Source organism: Lytechinus pictus, chromosome 3, assembly GCF_037042905.1.
Source record: "Lytechinus pictus isolate F3 Inbred chromosome 3, Lp3.0, whole genome shotgun sequence".
Classification (NCBI taxonomy): domain Eukaryota; kingdom Metazoa; phylum Echinodermata; class Echinoidea; order Temnopleuroida; family Toxopneustidae; genus Lytechinus; species Lytechinus pictus.
In genome coordinates this window covers 45,416,903-45,432,298 of record NC_087247.1, presented here as the reverse complement: position 1 = coordinate 45,432,298, position 15,396 = coordinate 45,416,903, and the positions used below count along the sequence as shown (strand labels likewise).

The window sequence follows — 15,396 nt, the reverse complement described above, 5'->3', positions numbered from 1 at the left end:
TAAGACAATGACATTAATCTTGTCAACTCTCGGCTCAAGGGATTTATAATTCAGTAAGTATAGGAAGAGTACCGGCAAGCCCAATCATAGAATGACCAAGGTAGATTTTTTTGGTTTTAATCTGAAACAAAATAATGATTATGAAATATGATATATTGATTATACATAAATTATCCAAAAATTAAAGGTAAAGTCCACCTCAGAAAATTGTTGATTTGAATCATTAGAGAATAATCAGTTAAGCGTAATGGTGAAAATTTCATCAAAATCGGATGTAAATAAGAAAGTTATGACATTTTAAAGTTTAGCTTATTTTTCACAAAATAAATTATGCACAATGCAAATGAGAAAATTGATGATGTCCCTCACTCACTATTTATTTTGGTTGTTTTATTGTTCGAATTATACAATATTTTAATTTTTACAGATTTGACAATAAGAACCAACTTGACTGAACCATAAAATGTTAATGGTTATTCCACATGTTTAGGGAGAAATAAAACTTTGTTTCACAGGTCAATGAGGAGAAAATTAGAATATTTCATAAATAAAATATAAAATAAATAGTAGGTGATGTCATCAGTTCCCTCATTTGCATACCGACCAGGATATGCATATAACTGTTTTGTGAAATTAAGCGAAGCTTAGCTATGTCATATAACTTTGTTATTTTACATATTTGATTAAATTTTCAGTGTCATGCTTGATGGATTGTTTAAATCTTTTTTATTCAAATCAACTTTTTGTTAGGATGGACTTGTCCTTTAAGTATGCATTATGTTTTTTTTTTCAACATTTTAAAAATTAGAATTGGAACAATAAAATACATAAATAATATTTACCTTTAATCGCATCGCTGTCGACGATATTGAGAAAATACAATCTGAGCGAATTCAGCGATGAGATCATTATTGAGACATCTGAGCTGCATCTATATAGATAACGACTATTCCTGAAAAATGAGCAGGGGCTTATCTAAGGGGCAGGAGTTAGAGTACGTCTGATCTGCATCAAGATATCAAGGGTTCCTACTTTGACAGGGGATGGTAAATTTTTAAGGCTTATATGAATTGCAAGATTGTTCATTTTATTTTTATACGATTTAGGCCAATTATGCTTTTTAGAGAATATTACCAAGGTCGTAGGCCTATTGTTAAGTCTGAACCACGCCCTTTCTTGCCACATGTAACGTGTTATTGTGAAATAGAACAACATGCGTTTCCGATAGGCTATGTATATAAAGGCTATATTTAGGCTTCCAACCATATATTGTTAACATATTCAATACCTCGGGCTACTTTTTATGCAAATTTCAACAACAACAACATCAATCCATTTAAGATCAAGAGATGCAAAAAGTAACAACTGCTCTTGTCAGCTCAGTGGCCTTAATTGTTTCTAAATTTGAATGTTTTGGAACTTGGAAGCAATTAATCTGCCCCTCCCCCCCCCCCCACCCCCTGGCCCCCTCCCAGTGAAGTTAATACCTGTGTCTGTCAGATATGATCCTATTTCAATTTGCGTGATATAATGATAATACTTTCCGAATATTTTCACCCGTTCTAAACAGCTTACAAGAGATATGATTTTTTTGTGTGTGTGTGCGTGTGTGAAATGGTGGGGGTGATATCATAACGGTTTAGTGCTATCATGCAATTTTCAGAAGCATCTCATCCCATCTCATGTCGACGGTGCTGGCAAGGAGTGTGGTATCCTGGAACGAAAACGAAATTGGCTATCATCGCAACACAACGCAGGTACGGTACTAGGTCAAGCTAGCTACCAACACCTTTCAGTGCATTTTCCAGGCAGCGCTTCCGGATTGAAGGTATTCACGTCGTTTGAAAGTCTGTCTGCGCTTCGACTTTTGCGAGGTATCTTTTGCAGATTCTGGTAGAATCGGGAATATACTTGCCCCCTACTAGTAAAAGTACAGGAAACTCCGGGAGGAAACTACCATCATGACTGATAAACCACCTCCATATAACCCGGTAAGTGAGATTCAATTTCAATGACTGTCGTTTGACCAGATCATAATGAGAAGAATGCTTGCGATCACTAATTTACTTTCAGTGACATGACAAGCGATGTTCGTGCAGCGCAGGCTCCGCTCCACTTCACTACCGCTACACTACGCTTCACCTACCCGAACATCGAGCCCGTGAACTCGCTCTGATATTTCGAGTGACAAAGGTGGGATTTTATCCCGGATTTTATGGGGGGAAAATATTTACTTTCAGTGACATGACAAAACATCTAAATGGCTATGCACATGTACTCAAGCGATGTTCGTGCAGCGCAGGCTCCGCTCCACTTCACTATCGCTACACTACGCTTCACCTACCTCAGGCGATGTTCGTGCAGGCTCCACTCCACTTCACCAACGCTACTACCGCAATCATGGTTATCATAAAAATTAAAGAAAAAAATATAACGAGGGATATGAATGACTTAATATCTTACTCTACACCCGTATTTCACTCCGTGTCCATCCTCCGGTTATCCTCAAAATTGGTGATTTTGGGCCAGTATCTTTTTCCTCACACGTATTTTTCACGGCCGATTTAAAAACATCGCATGCGATCGGTCGCTGATCGAACGCGATGTATAGATTTTTAGTAGCCCTATAAGATGATACCATAGAAAAGTTGAAATTCCTATTAAAAAGTGAACTAAAATGGCAAAGAAAAATCACTTTTTTTCAAAAGGGGTTAGGTCCATTTCAGTTTAGTTGCAAAAGGGGTTAGGTCCACACATAATTTTTTTGGAAAATAATATATTAAAAAATATGAAGACAGGTAGATTTCTTTTATACCCAATTTTATGTTCTCATGGTAGGGTATCATGAAAATTCAGTTTCGCATAAGAATATTGCAATATGGGAGAATTAAAAAAATTTCTTGGAGTGGACCTAACCCCTTTTGCAACTAAACTCTTCTGAAGAACTCATTTGTCAAAAGGGGTTAGGTCCATTTTTCTGTCCAGTTTTCTGTCTCTAAACCTCTAAAATTTTAGTCACTCTGATGATACCAAAGAAAATTTGAAATTCAAATGAAAACGTGAATGGAAGTGGCAAAGAAAAATCACTTTTTCAATCAAAAGAGATTGGATTCACTTCAGTTTACTTGCAAAAGGGGTTAGGTACACAATGATAATTTTTTTTTAAAGTATATAAACCTCTCAAAAAAAGTTTGGAAATCTGTGTTTGGCCATTAATTTCTCCCTACTCCCAATTTTAAACAATGCATATTTTACATTAATCGAAAGATAATTTAATTCTCTTTAAAATGATACCATGCTTGTTATGATCATGTCATCACGAAAAGAGCAGGATTCAAATGTGTTGGATGAGGTCTGAATTGAAAAGCTGCAAAACGAGCAAAAAGGGTTTGGAAATCTGAGTTTGACCATTCCTTTCTCCCAACTCCCAATATTGCACAATGCATATTTGATATCATTCAAAAGATCATTTAATTCTCTTTAACATGATACCATGCTTGTTATGATCATGCCATCACGAAAAGAGCAGGATTCAAAAGTGTTGGATGAGGTCTGAATCGAAAAGCTGCAAAAAGAGCAGAAATAGTCGATCATGAAGGGTCAATACAGAACATGGTTCTTTTGTCTGTGTCAGTAGAGATGAAAATCCATTCAAACCAAGCCCCTGCTTCTGTAGTGATGGTTCTGTGAGATAACATGGTTTGTGTCGTTGTTTGAAATACCCATGCATGTTTGTTTGTTATGTTTTTGCTTGTGCAGAGATGTGTTTGATTCCATGTTAATGTTGATGTTAAGGTGCATGAAAACAAAAGAAATTACTGAAAAACTCACTCATCACCACAGAAAAAAGAACAGTGACTTTCAATATTGCGTCATTTTGCAACTTTTGAATTTTGACCTTGCCCCTCATTTTAAGGCACTGCACCTCCATATGAATGATAATCATATCATATAGGGTATCATTTTAAAGAAAATTAAATGATCTATTCATTCATATTAATTACACATTGATATTTACTAAAACCGATGAGGAATTATTGGTCAAAGTAAAAACAAAACCGCTGAGAAACTCGCTCATCACCACGGAAAAAAGAACAGTGACTTTCAATATTGTGCCATTTTGCAGCTTTTGAATTTTGACCTTGCCCCACATTTCAAGGCACTGCACCTCCATGTGAACCGTAATCATATCATAAAGGGTATCATCTTAAAGAGAATTAAATGCTCTATTCATTAATATTAATTACACATTGATATTTACTAAAACCGAAGAGGGATTATTGATCAAAATTCAGATTTCCAAACTTTTTTTGAGGAGTTTAGAAAAAAATTGAAGACAGGTAGATTTCTTTTATACCCAATTTTATGTTCACTGTTCACATGATAGGGTAGTACATCATGACAATTTAGTTTCTCATAAGAATATTGCAATAAGTGAGAATAAAAACATGTTTTTTCTTGGAATGGTCCTAAGTGGCCCTAACCCCTTTTGCAACTAAACTTCATATATTTCCTTCTTCTTTTCCCACTTGTTATCTGTCTCCTGGTTTCCATAAATCTTGTCTTATTTCTCTTCCACCCCTTTTGTTCCTACTTCCCACATTCTAGCTCTCTTACCACCCTCCCTCTAAATTATCTCTTCATATGTGCCTCTCCATTTCTTTCTCATCTCTTTTCAACCCACTTCTCATCACTCTTTCCCTCTCTCGATCTCCATCTCATTTTGAATTTTGCCAATTCCAAATCCCTTTCATTTTAGCTCTGTACAAATACTATATGAACACAAATGAAAGTCATGAAGGAATTCTCTGGTTAGTGGTGAAATTCATTAATTAGCCAGAAAAAATATCACATTATCAGAGGATTGAGCTTTACCTTTTTCCTAAGCGTATGTTAATACTTTGAACCAAAAGAAAATGTTTTTTTTGTATGCTTGGACAGCGATCCTGGGGGGGGGGGGGCACAGTTCCCCCTACTTTTTGAAGCACTGAAAAAGTGCCTTTTTATGCAAGAAAAATTCCCCCTCACGAACGTGTACTGTGTCCCTTTCACCTGATGAGAACCTGTTTTTAGGCGTTACCAAGTGCTCTTCCTTGTATGCAATTTGTTACCCAAAAGTGCCCCCCCCCCAAACGTGTTCTGTGCCCTTTCATCTGAGAGCCCGTTTCATGTGTTAAAAAATGCCCCTCACCTTCTTGTAAGTGCCCTTTCTCGAATCACTGCCCCCTTTTACCCAAGAAAAGTGCTCTTAAAGAACTTGTTCTGTGCCCCTTTCACCTGAGAAAGACCCGTTTTATGGTCACCATGTTGAGTGCCCTTTGAAACAAGAAAACAATATTCTCATTTCTATAATATACTTATGAAGGATATCCTTTGTGCATTAAGTTTAATAATTCATGTGAGTGGGGGTATATAAACAGTTTCGTACAGATGGAGGGGGGGCTTGAAGGACTCTTTCCCCCCCCCAAAAAAAAAAAAAATTAATCACGACCAAGAAAAAAAAAGAGAATAGGAAAGAAAAGGGTGAAATATATCATTCTGAATATTTTGTTGAAATCTATCACAAAATTTGATTTTCTTTTAAAATATGTCAAAATTTTGCTCGCTCGCAACTTCTTAAAAATTTCACATAATACAGCATTTTCCCTGTGCCCCCCCCCACTTTCAACTTCACTCCGCCGCTCCTATTTGTATGTTTATAGCTTCTCCTTTTGCAACCAGTTTTAATGAAAATCAACAAGAAATTTCATACGTCATGAATTTGGGGTTGTGATAATAATTGTTTGTTTTTTAATTGGACTTGAAAAAAAAACCCTTTTCCATCTTCATCAAGTGGTTCCTAAGTCAGACTCTTCAATTTGAATTGTTGGATTTCTTGAATGAAAACATCTGTTACACCAGTCCTGCAGATTGAAAAAATAGAGAAAGAAAATCAATGAATTTAAATTAAAATTGTCATGATTTGTAAAACATAAATGTTTTAAGAAAGTGAGACTATACAATATGCTTCTTCAACACATAACATAGGAAATCTTACATCTACTAATCATAAACTTGTACTTCTATAAAGCATATCACTTAAACTTGTTCTATGCAGTTTACATACCACTCTCCATTATAACTACATGTACTTTATGAAAAAATGTCAGAGTTTTCTCATAAATATGAATATATGAATTAACATATGTAAATTATATAAATAGTCAGAATTAAAGTTGATATGTTTTGTGGCACAGAATATTTTGATCTGTGATTAAAAACGACACTAACTGTAATCTTAAAACAAAATTGAAATGGGTTTTTCAAAGGCAGGTCTATTTGTTGCCAAAAAAAATGTGAAAAACCTCCATTATTAAAAATAATCACTAATTAACTCACTCATATAACTGTTGTAGGTTGTATTTCTCTTTGTGGTCCAGTCACTGTTCTATTAGGCCTACTTCACCAATTATTTATCATCGTCAATCACCTCCATTGAAATTGTAAAACTGCATCATCCTATTGGACAAAATGTAAAATAACAAGATTTAAAAAAAAATCGTAAATCTACAAAATAATATGAATATCACACTAAAGAATGAAGAAAACGAATTTTATAAAATATAAAACATGAAAAATAAATATTGCTTTGTTTATAAACAAATAGGAAATAAAAAGGCCATTTAATTACTAGTAGATCAAGGACATGACCTTATTTTATAAATTTGCCCAAGGTACATAACTTTTGGCATTGGTTCTATTTTAGACTTGAGAGCCTGTATATTTAAGAAGTGTATATTCAGTACAGATCCTACCTCTTTTTGGCTCAGGTTATGTTTATTTAATGTAAAGTCATTGTTAACATTCAATGCATGTGATGTATCTGTAATTTTGTATGGGTTAGTTTAACTTTTATACCTGGATGAGAATCTGCAAAATGATGCATGCACTTATGATCATCATCTTTAACCATATAGGTAGACCTCTACTGTTTTTCTTGTTCTTCAAACTCAACCTGTTTGTGAAAGAAAAGAGAGAACAATAATAAGAAGTGATCTTTTTCACGGCCGTATGTATAGGGGGAGGGGTTTGGGTGGGAGCTGAAATGTGAAAACCTTCATCAAAAAAAGAATTGCATGACATCCTTCAATTTTACTGTAGAAAATGCACAAAACGGCCCTAGGTAATATTGGTCGCTTCTGGCCCTCCCTTTCTGAATTTCAGGTTTCTCTAAATTTTTTCACGTCTGCCCCCCCCCAAAAAAATAAAAAAATCTGCATCTTTTTATTTCCGAATCTTATTTCATTTGATTTTAACATAATTTCATAATCTCATGCACTAGGACAGGTCTAGATCTATTTCTAAGAAAGTATAGATCTAGTCCAACGAGACTCAGTGCTGTGCGACAGCATTCAGGTATCTAAATTAGGTCTAGATCTAGACTAACAATGGACTCTCGATCTATCTAGACCTAGAAAGTAAAGCTTCGGTTCTAAACCGAGATCTATATCGATTTAGAAATTTTTGATGTCTGACTCTGACTTTTATTCCTGGCTAAAAATTCATTGCCATTATTGACCGAGAGTAGATCTAGATCTAGTCCTTGGTCCACTGACACTGACAGTCATGTACTCGTAGTCGTACATGTAAACGGAGTCGTTAAGGCCCAGACCTAAATCTAAGCCTAAATTACAGACCTAGATCATAAGCCCTGGGGGTAAGTGTCGAGGGTTGGGAAAGTATAAGTTAGATGACTAGATTTGAATTAGGTAGGCCTAGATAGCATCGATGAATAAAAGTAAAGTAAGTATAAAGTAAGTAGGATTAAGAAGCAAGACTAGATCCTCAGCTGTTAACCAAGTTAGAAATTAGATCTAGGTCCTAGATCTATTCTATTAATAATAAGACAAACATGCGGCATAACCACAACACTGCAAGCAACATACAGGCTGCACTGGGCGACGATGACAATCTAACTTCAATTTCAAAGACCAAATTTTGCTTTCCTTTAACAGAAAAATGATAGCAAATTCTCTAATTTGTTAAAGAAATAACATAAGATCACAAAATACAGTGAAATGTGTAAATAGTCCACTGAATTCATGTGATTATATCAATTTATACGTACAGTATACTCACCGGAGTGTTCGTAGGTCCATTTTTTGTGTGGAAAGAAAAGTTTCAGAATTAATAAATTAGATGACGTAATGAGGTCAAATTAATGATTAATTCTGAAACACGATACCACTAGTATCGATGACAAAGAATCAGGGAAATCGCGTATTAATGACGCTCTTAGCCAATGAAAAGGCCATATTATGAATATCTTCATGCTCATGACTGTCAATGAGGGCTTATTTTTGTCTTCAAATGATCGCGGTAGGCGGAGCCTTAATTTCATTTGTTTTGTGTTGAACGCGCACGCAGCTTTCGGTCTAGTAATATATTATAAGGTCTTTGGTCCGAGCTCAGACCCTCGTGCATGCACATGCGATGTTTTTAAATCGGCAGCGAATTATTAATACGTGTGGGGAACTCCATGTTGGCTCTAAATCACCAATTTTGAGACTGATAGAAGCATGGAAAAGAAGTGAAACTGTGTGTAAAGTAAGACTATTAGTTTTAATTGTTTTTAAAGATCGTGATATTGCATGAATTTTTTATTTTCCCCCATAAAATCCCACCTTTGTCACTCGGAATATCAGAGCGAGTTTTTGGTCTCCATGTTCGGGTAGGTGGAGCGTAATGTAGCGGTAGTGAAGTGGAGTGGAGCCTGCACAAACATCGCTTGAGGTAGTACATGTTCATACATGTACATGTACCTTGAACATACCTTGAAGCGCCACACTTCCATCTTCACGTAGGTAGATATTAGTGTGGCAGGATTTGGGGGGCTTTGTAGCCCATTAATAACCCAATTTTGATAGTCTCTGTTTAAAGCTGAGGAGTGTGGACGATTTGATGGCTTCTTCAGGGAGTTTATTCCAGCTATCAATTACTCTTTTGCTAAAGAAATGTTTCCAGTCTGGAATGAGTTTTTTTGAGCTTTTGGGAATGACCTCTGGTACTCTGATACGTTGCTTTCTGAAACATGAAGTCAGGATTGATGTTATCGATCTGTGACATTATACGATAGGCTTCGATAAGATCACCCCTCTTCCGCCTATGTTCCAATGTTGTGAGGTTTAGTCTTTTCAATCTAGATTCATAGGGTAGATCTCTTAATTGGGGTATGAGTTTGGTAGCTCTAGCCTGCACCTTTTCAAGGACTTTAATGTCTTTAGATAGATATGGGCACCAAGCTTGCATACAATAGTCCAAATGTGGCCTGACAAGGGATTTGTAGAGTTTTAGGATTACATCTCTACTTCTGTAAGTGAAGCTCCTCTTAATCATTCCCTGAAGTATTAGCTTACTTGGCGGCTGCGGCACATTGGGTTGAGACCTTGAGAGACTTAATGTATCCGTACACCAAGATCCTTTTCTTCTTCAGTTTCTCGAAGCCTGTCATTTCCCATATGATATGTATGATGTGGGTTGTGGAATCCTAGGTGCATAACACCACACATATCAGCATTGTACTTCATCTGCCACATTTCTGCCCAAGTATTTAAGTGGTTTATGTCCATTTGCATGTTATCAATATCTTCTTCATTGGCCACTGGATGGACAAGTTTTGTGTCATCTGCAAACATGCTGATGGTTGATCCGTTGTCAATGTAGCATTCCATATCGTTCATGAACTTCATGTATATCAGGAAACAGACTGGTCCCAAAACAGCCTTGCACAACAGAGCTTTTGACATTTTCCCAGTCGGATTCTGCTCCCTGAGTGATGACTTTTTGTTTCCTTCCAGAAAGCCAAGCCTCCATCCAGCCTAACACCTTTCCATTGATTCCATGAGCTTTTATTTTAGCAATCAGTCTTTTGTGAGGGACAGTATCAAAGGCTTTGGCAAGATCTAAATACATCACATCCACTGGAATGCCATCATCTACAAATCTGGTTAGTATCTCTAGGTGCTCAAGAAGATTTGTTGTACAAGACTTTCCCTTCCTAAAGCCATGTTGAGAGTCATGAATTAACTTATGCTCGTCTAGGTGCTGTGTTATTTGGTCTCTGAGTATACTTTCCGGGACTTTGCCAATCACAGATGTGAGGCTTATTGGTCTATAGTTGCCCGGTTTTGCACGTGATCCCTTCTTAAAGATAGGGACAATATGGGCTATCCTCCAATCTTCTGGGACTGAACCTGTTGCAAGGGATTTATTGTAGATCAAGGCAATTGGCTTACACAGTTCATCTGCCAAGGTCTTCAAAATACAAGGGAGGATACCATCCGGACCTGCTGCTTTCGATGGATCAAGTTTTATAAGTCTTTCTTTCACATCTTCTGTAATAGTAAAATAATTCAATTAATCATTCTCTAGTCCTTTAAAGATTTTCTGTGGTATTGGTACTTCATCTCTTTCCACTGTAAAAACTGAAGCAAAGAACGTATTCAGGGTATTTGCAGTTTCTTGTCCAGGTGGAATAGTATCTCCGTTATCATTTTTAAGAGGGCCAACTGCATCTTTGACTTTTTGCTTAGATCTCACATAAGTGTAAAAAATCTTGCAGTCTTCCTTTATATTCTGGGCAAGCTTCTTTTCAAAGTCTCTTTTGGCTGCTCTAACTTCAAAATTGGCTTCCTTTTGACACTTTTTATATCGTTCTTTAGCTTTACTAGTTTGCATCTGTTTGTATTTTCTCCAAGCTCTCTGCTACTGGTACATGTACATGTATGCGACAGCGAGATTGGTAACGCGATCGCGGGCCACTTTCTTCTTGAATTTAAAATCACCTAGGATTATATATTGTGTGAACTGTGATGAAGTCTGTATGATGTAGCACACAACACACGCTCACTCCCAAACCGTCATGGCATTACTGTATAACAGGGCTGACAGGGGCGGTGGAGCGAAGTTCAAAGTGGGGGGGGGGGGGAGGTGGGCACATTAAGGTCAAGGAAATAAAGGCACTTGCACTTTTTCTTTCGAAAAGGGCACTATCTTAAAAAAAAAAAGACTTATCTACAGTGGCGTAACTTGGGCCCAACATTTTTAGGGGACTTTATATATTTCGCATCACGTAACATATGTAAGAATTCGCAAGCGAGCAAAAATTTGACATTTTTATAATGAAAATCCAATTTTGTGATAGATAAGGATTGCACTCTTACAATTTCTTCCTTCATAAGTAGTAACGTATAAAAAATGGGAATATATTGTTTGTTTGTTACAAAGGGGCACTCGTTATCATGTGAAACGGGTCCTCAGGTGAAAGGGGCACAGAGAACGTTTGTGAGGGGCACTTATTTTAGGTAAAAAAGGACAATGATACAAGAAAAGGCACCTATAAGAATTAAGAAGGCAAATTGGCACTTGCTAACGGCATAAAACAGGTCCTGCTCAGGTGAAAGGGGCACTGAACACGTTCGTAAGGGGGCATTTTTTTTTAAAAGTGGCAATGATAATACAAGAAATGGCACTTGCTAACACATAAAACAGGCCCTTATGTGAAAGGGGCACAGAACCCGGAGAGTCGAGAGGGGGGCATTTTTTATAAAAATTGGCACTTGTATGAGAAAGGGCACTTTGAAACAACTGAAATGGGTCCTCCTCGGGTGAAAGGGGCACATTATATGTTCATGAGGGGCATTTTTCTTGCATAGAAAAGGGCAATTTTTCAGTGCTTCAAAAAGTGGGGGGCACTGCTTTAAATGTGGTTGTGACATTGATCATAAACCAATCAAAATATCTTAATAAACACTGGTGTGAATGGGGGGAGGGGTCATCTTTGTGGAAGCAATATTAAGAGGTTATTGGACACCATTCTGTCTTCCGCGGCTGAAAATTTGCTTGCTCGCATAATGCAATTAGGCCTAACTTTGATTCATATCACAATATACAGGAAGCCATTAAAAATTGTTAAGGGCTTTAACTGAAAGAGGATATGTACAGATATACCCCCGTATATGTAGCCCTTGGTTTTGAGGGTGTCCCCAAAGTTTTGAATTTTCAGGTAACTAAAGATATTGCTATCATCCCCCCCCCCCCCCACTTCTTGGACCGGATTTTGCCAGTGGAATGACCCCTTGGGGGTGTTGGTTTGAACGTTGCAGACATGGGGTAACAACATCAGGGTCATATTTGCGAAGAATGTTATATGAGATCGTTCTCATTACACTTTCTAAAACTAGTTTACAGGAAATTGGTTCAGGAAATCAGTTTGGAAGATCGCTTTGCTAGCGTTCCCATTTGATCAGCCAAAAGAGGTTTTCAAAACCACTTCCTGTACATGTAAAGTGGTCAATTGTTACTATACAGGGATGCCACTTTTCCGTATTTATACGGAATTCCGGCTTTTTTCCTGCTATCTGTCTTATTTCCGTATTTCCGACTTTTCCTGTTTTCTGTGTATTAAAAAAAACGGAAAGTCCTCCTTTTTTCCCCCCTATGACTTCCCATTGCGATGCATGTCGATCGACCGAGTGAGAGATATTTCCCCGAGATATAAATTATAAACGCGCGCACTGCCTACTACGTTCATTGAGTTATGCTTTTATCAAGGCTTTCTGATTAGAATTATCGATATCCTGGCCAATCAATGCGAGCGACAAGTTCCAAACGCATGCACATAGACAAGCGCAAAGTAGCGGCACGAATCGCGGTATAATAGCGACTGGTAAATACGTCTGTACAGATGATGACGTCATCCAAGATGGCAACTTACGATGACCAACGAAGGAATCGAGGATGACTAAGTTTTGATCATCATTTGAAAGGAATTAGCGGTAACTGCGGTCTAAGGTACGATGTTTCTGAATTTTATATATTTTCTCGTAAGTTTGGATGTAATTATTTTTTTATAATGTGACATTTTATGTACCAAAAACGATCCGAAAATCGGGTTTCCGCCGAATGTTAGATCTAACGTTACTGCTGCAGTCTGATACGGAACCCAGGGAGCTCCGGCCCGGAAAGCGGGCCGGAGCTCCTTGGGTTACGTATCAGCTAGCCCCGGCCCGCTTTGCGGGCCGGAGCTCCCTGGGTTAGCTGATACGTTGTCTTTATGTACGGGCCAACAACTCTTCAGTCTATGTATTGGTGAGTGGAGCCAACGCGGTTCAGCTGAACAACCAAAATACAGTGACTGAAGCTTTTGGTCTAGCGTTCTATGAGAAACACACAACTAACTACCGTCAGTTTTCAAACCTAATTGACTTCAAAGTCATCGATCACAACAAGGTAAGAAACCACTTGGTCCTCCCCCCTCCCCTAAATTTGAGGTGGGGGCGGACCCCCCCCCCCTCCTATTTTTTTTTTTTTTTTTTTTTTTTGCTTGTCCAATTTTTTACCTGTGACATGTGTCCATCCCAAAATTAAAGGTGGACCCCCCCTTAAAAAAAAAATTCTTGGACACTATCCCGGCCCGCGATAAGTTTCAGTATTTTTGGAGGACACCTAGTGGCATCCCTGTACTATAGGAACGCTCTCAGTGGGGTTCTCATCATGTTTTGGGTGAAATTTGAAAAAGCAGCATAGGCATTCTACACACAGTGGGTGATTTAAAGTTCAGTGTTCGGTGTTGGTGTTGAGAGCGTAAAAAAAGCCGCTGAACCGAGCTCCAACACCGAGCTGGGTTCGAAGGAATGATACCGATTGCGGATTGCGTTATCGATAGCCTATGATGTTATGCTTCTGCGCTGTGCTGCTAAATCATCTCAACTTAACGCGAGAAGTCTCGACGACGAAAATGAAATCGGAGAAAAATGCATTAAATTCTCATCGTACAGAATACCAATACTTTAAGTCAAGAATTCAAAAGAGTAAACATTATTCTTCATCAAAATATATAAAGCTCAAATGCTTTGAACTCATCTTAACTGTAAAAGCTAATTTTACGGGATGTTTCATCGTGTTCGCCGCCTGTTCGCGAGCTTGATATTGAGATTGTCAACACTAACACCAACACTGAACTTGAAATCACGATTTTTCCAATCCCTGTGGGTTGGTGTTGGTGAATGGGGAAATTGCAAATAGAACTGCCAGAAATACCTCATAGTTTCCGAGGTCAATCCCAACACCAGCCTGATTTCCACCCCCCCCCCCCACCTTTTGTCTTGGGCACTCTACAGAGTGGAATGTACATAGATTACAATCAGTCTAGTAAAATTTATGGTGATTTTTTTAAACATATGAGAGTTCTTGAATATCTACTGTTGAAACACTCAACACAATGTTCTTTTTGGATCGTATTTAAGTGGGTCCCTGGTGGGTGACACAACATTTGCTCCTGCGACATTTGCTATGGTCTTACTCTTAATATCTCAGAGGGTATAGGGTTAGAGTCAGGATTGTTATAGAGTTTTTGGTTCAGAATAATTCAAAGATAAGGATAGGGTTTATTTAGTTTGGGAGGTAAGGTTTTATATTTGGCTTAACGTGCATATTTTCCATCGGATCAATTGTCACTGGAGCAGTTGTCATGAACCCTGTGCTGGTGGTGAAAACATTGGGCGTTATTTTGAAATTTGTTTCCTTGTTGTGTGTGTTCTTGCTGGGTATTATTAGGGTGGAAGCCGACTCACTGGAAGGATTTTACCTGCACTGATAAACTAACAGCAGTGAGTGAACTGGTACTATATGTGGTTACACTTCGTAATTCCGAAGGTTCTTTATTCCGAAGGTTCGTAATTCCGAAACACGCAAATTGCCTATACCTCGATGTTCGTTAATCCGAAAACGTAAAAGGGTTCGTTAATCCGAACATTTGTGGCGTTATTCCGAAGGTTCGTTATTCCGAAGGTTCGATAATCCGAAAACGAAATAAGGTTTGATGTTCCGAAGGTTCGTTAATCCGAAAACGAATTAAGGTTCGTTGTTCCGAAGGTTCGTTAATCCGAAAACGAAATAAGGTTTGTTGTTCCGAAGGTTCGTTAGTCCGAAAACGAAATAAGGTTAGTTAATCATTTAGTTTTCGGACTAACGAATCTTCGGAATTACGAACCTCATTTCTTTTTCGGATTAACGAACCTTCTGAATTACGAACCTCACTTCGTTTTCGGACTAACGAACCTTCGGAATTACGAACCTCATTTCGTTTTCGGACTAACAAACCTTCGGAATTACGAACCTTCGGAAATACGAACCTTCGGAATAACGAACCTTCGGAATATCCGAACCTTCGGAATAAAGAAGCTTCGGAATTACGAATGTATGCGCTATATGTTGATGATAATGCTCAGATTTGTGGAGTGCTCAAACTTTTTTTTTATTTCTTTAAAAAAAATCACAGAAATAAATTCAGCTTTTGGCCAAAACACAATAACTGAATGTCCTAAGAAAAACAATTTGAGATTGAAAAAAAACTAC

At 37.8% G+C, this 15,396-nt stretch overlaps 1 protein-coding gene across 1 annotated transcript in view; it reads left to right on the top strand.

The window, feature by feature from the left end:
- Nucleotides 1-1,961: 1,961 nt before the first annotated feature.
- The window catches only part of LOC129257158 (annexin A7-like), a 28,352-nt gene continuing 14,917 nt past the window's right edge, over nucleotides 1,962-15,396 (top strand). Inside the window, exon 1 of the mRNA XM_054895425.2 lies at nucleotides 1,962-1,991. Within this exon, the coding sequence (XP_054751400.2) occupies nucleotides 1,962-1,991 (30 nt within the window). The remainder of the gene's footprint in view (nucleotides 1,992-15,396) is intronic.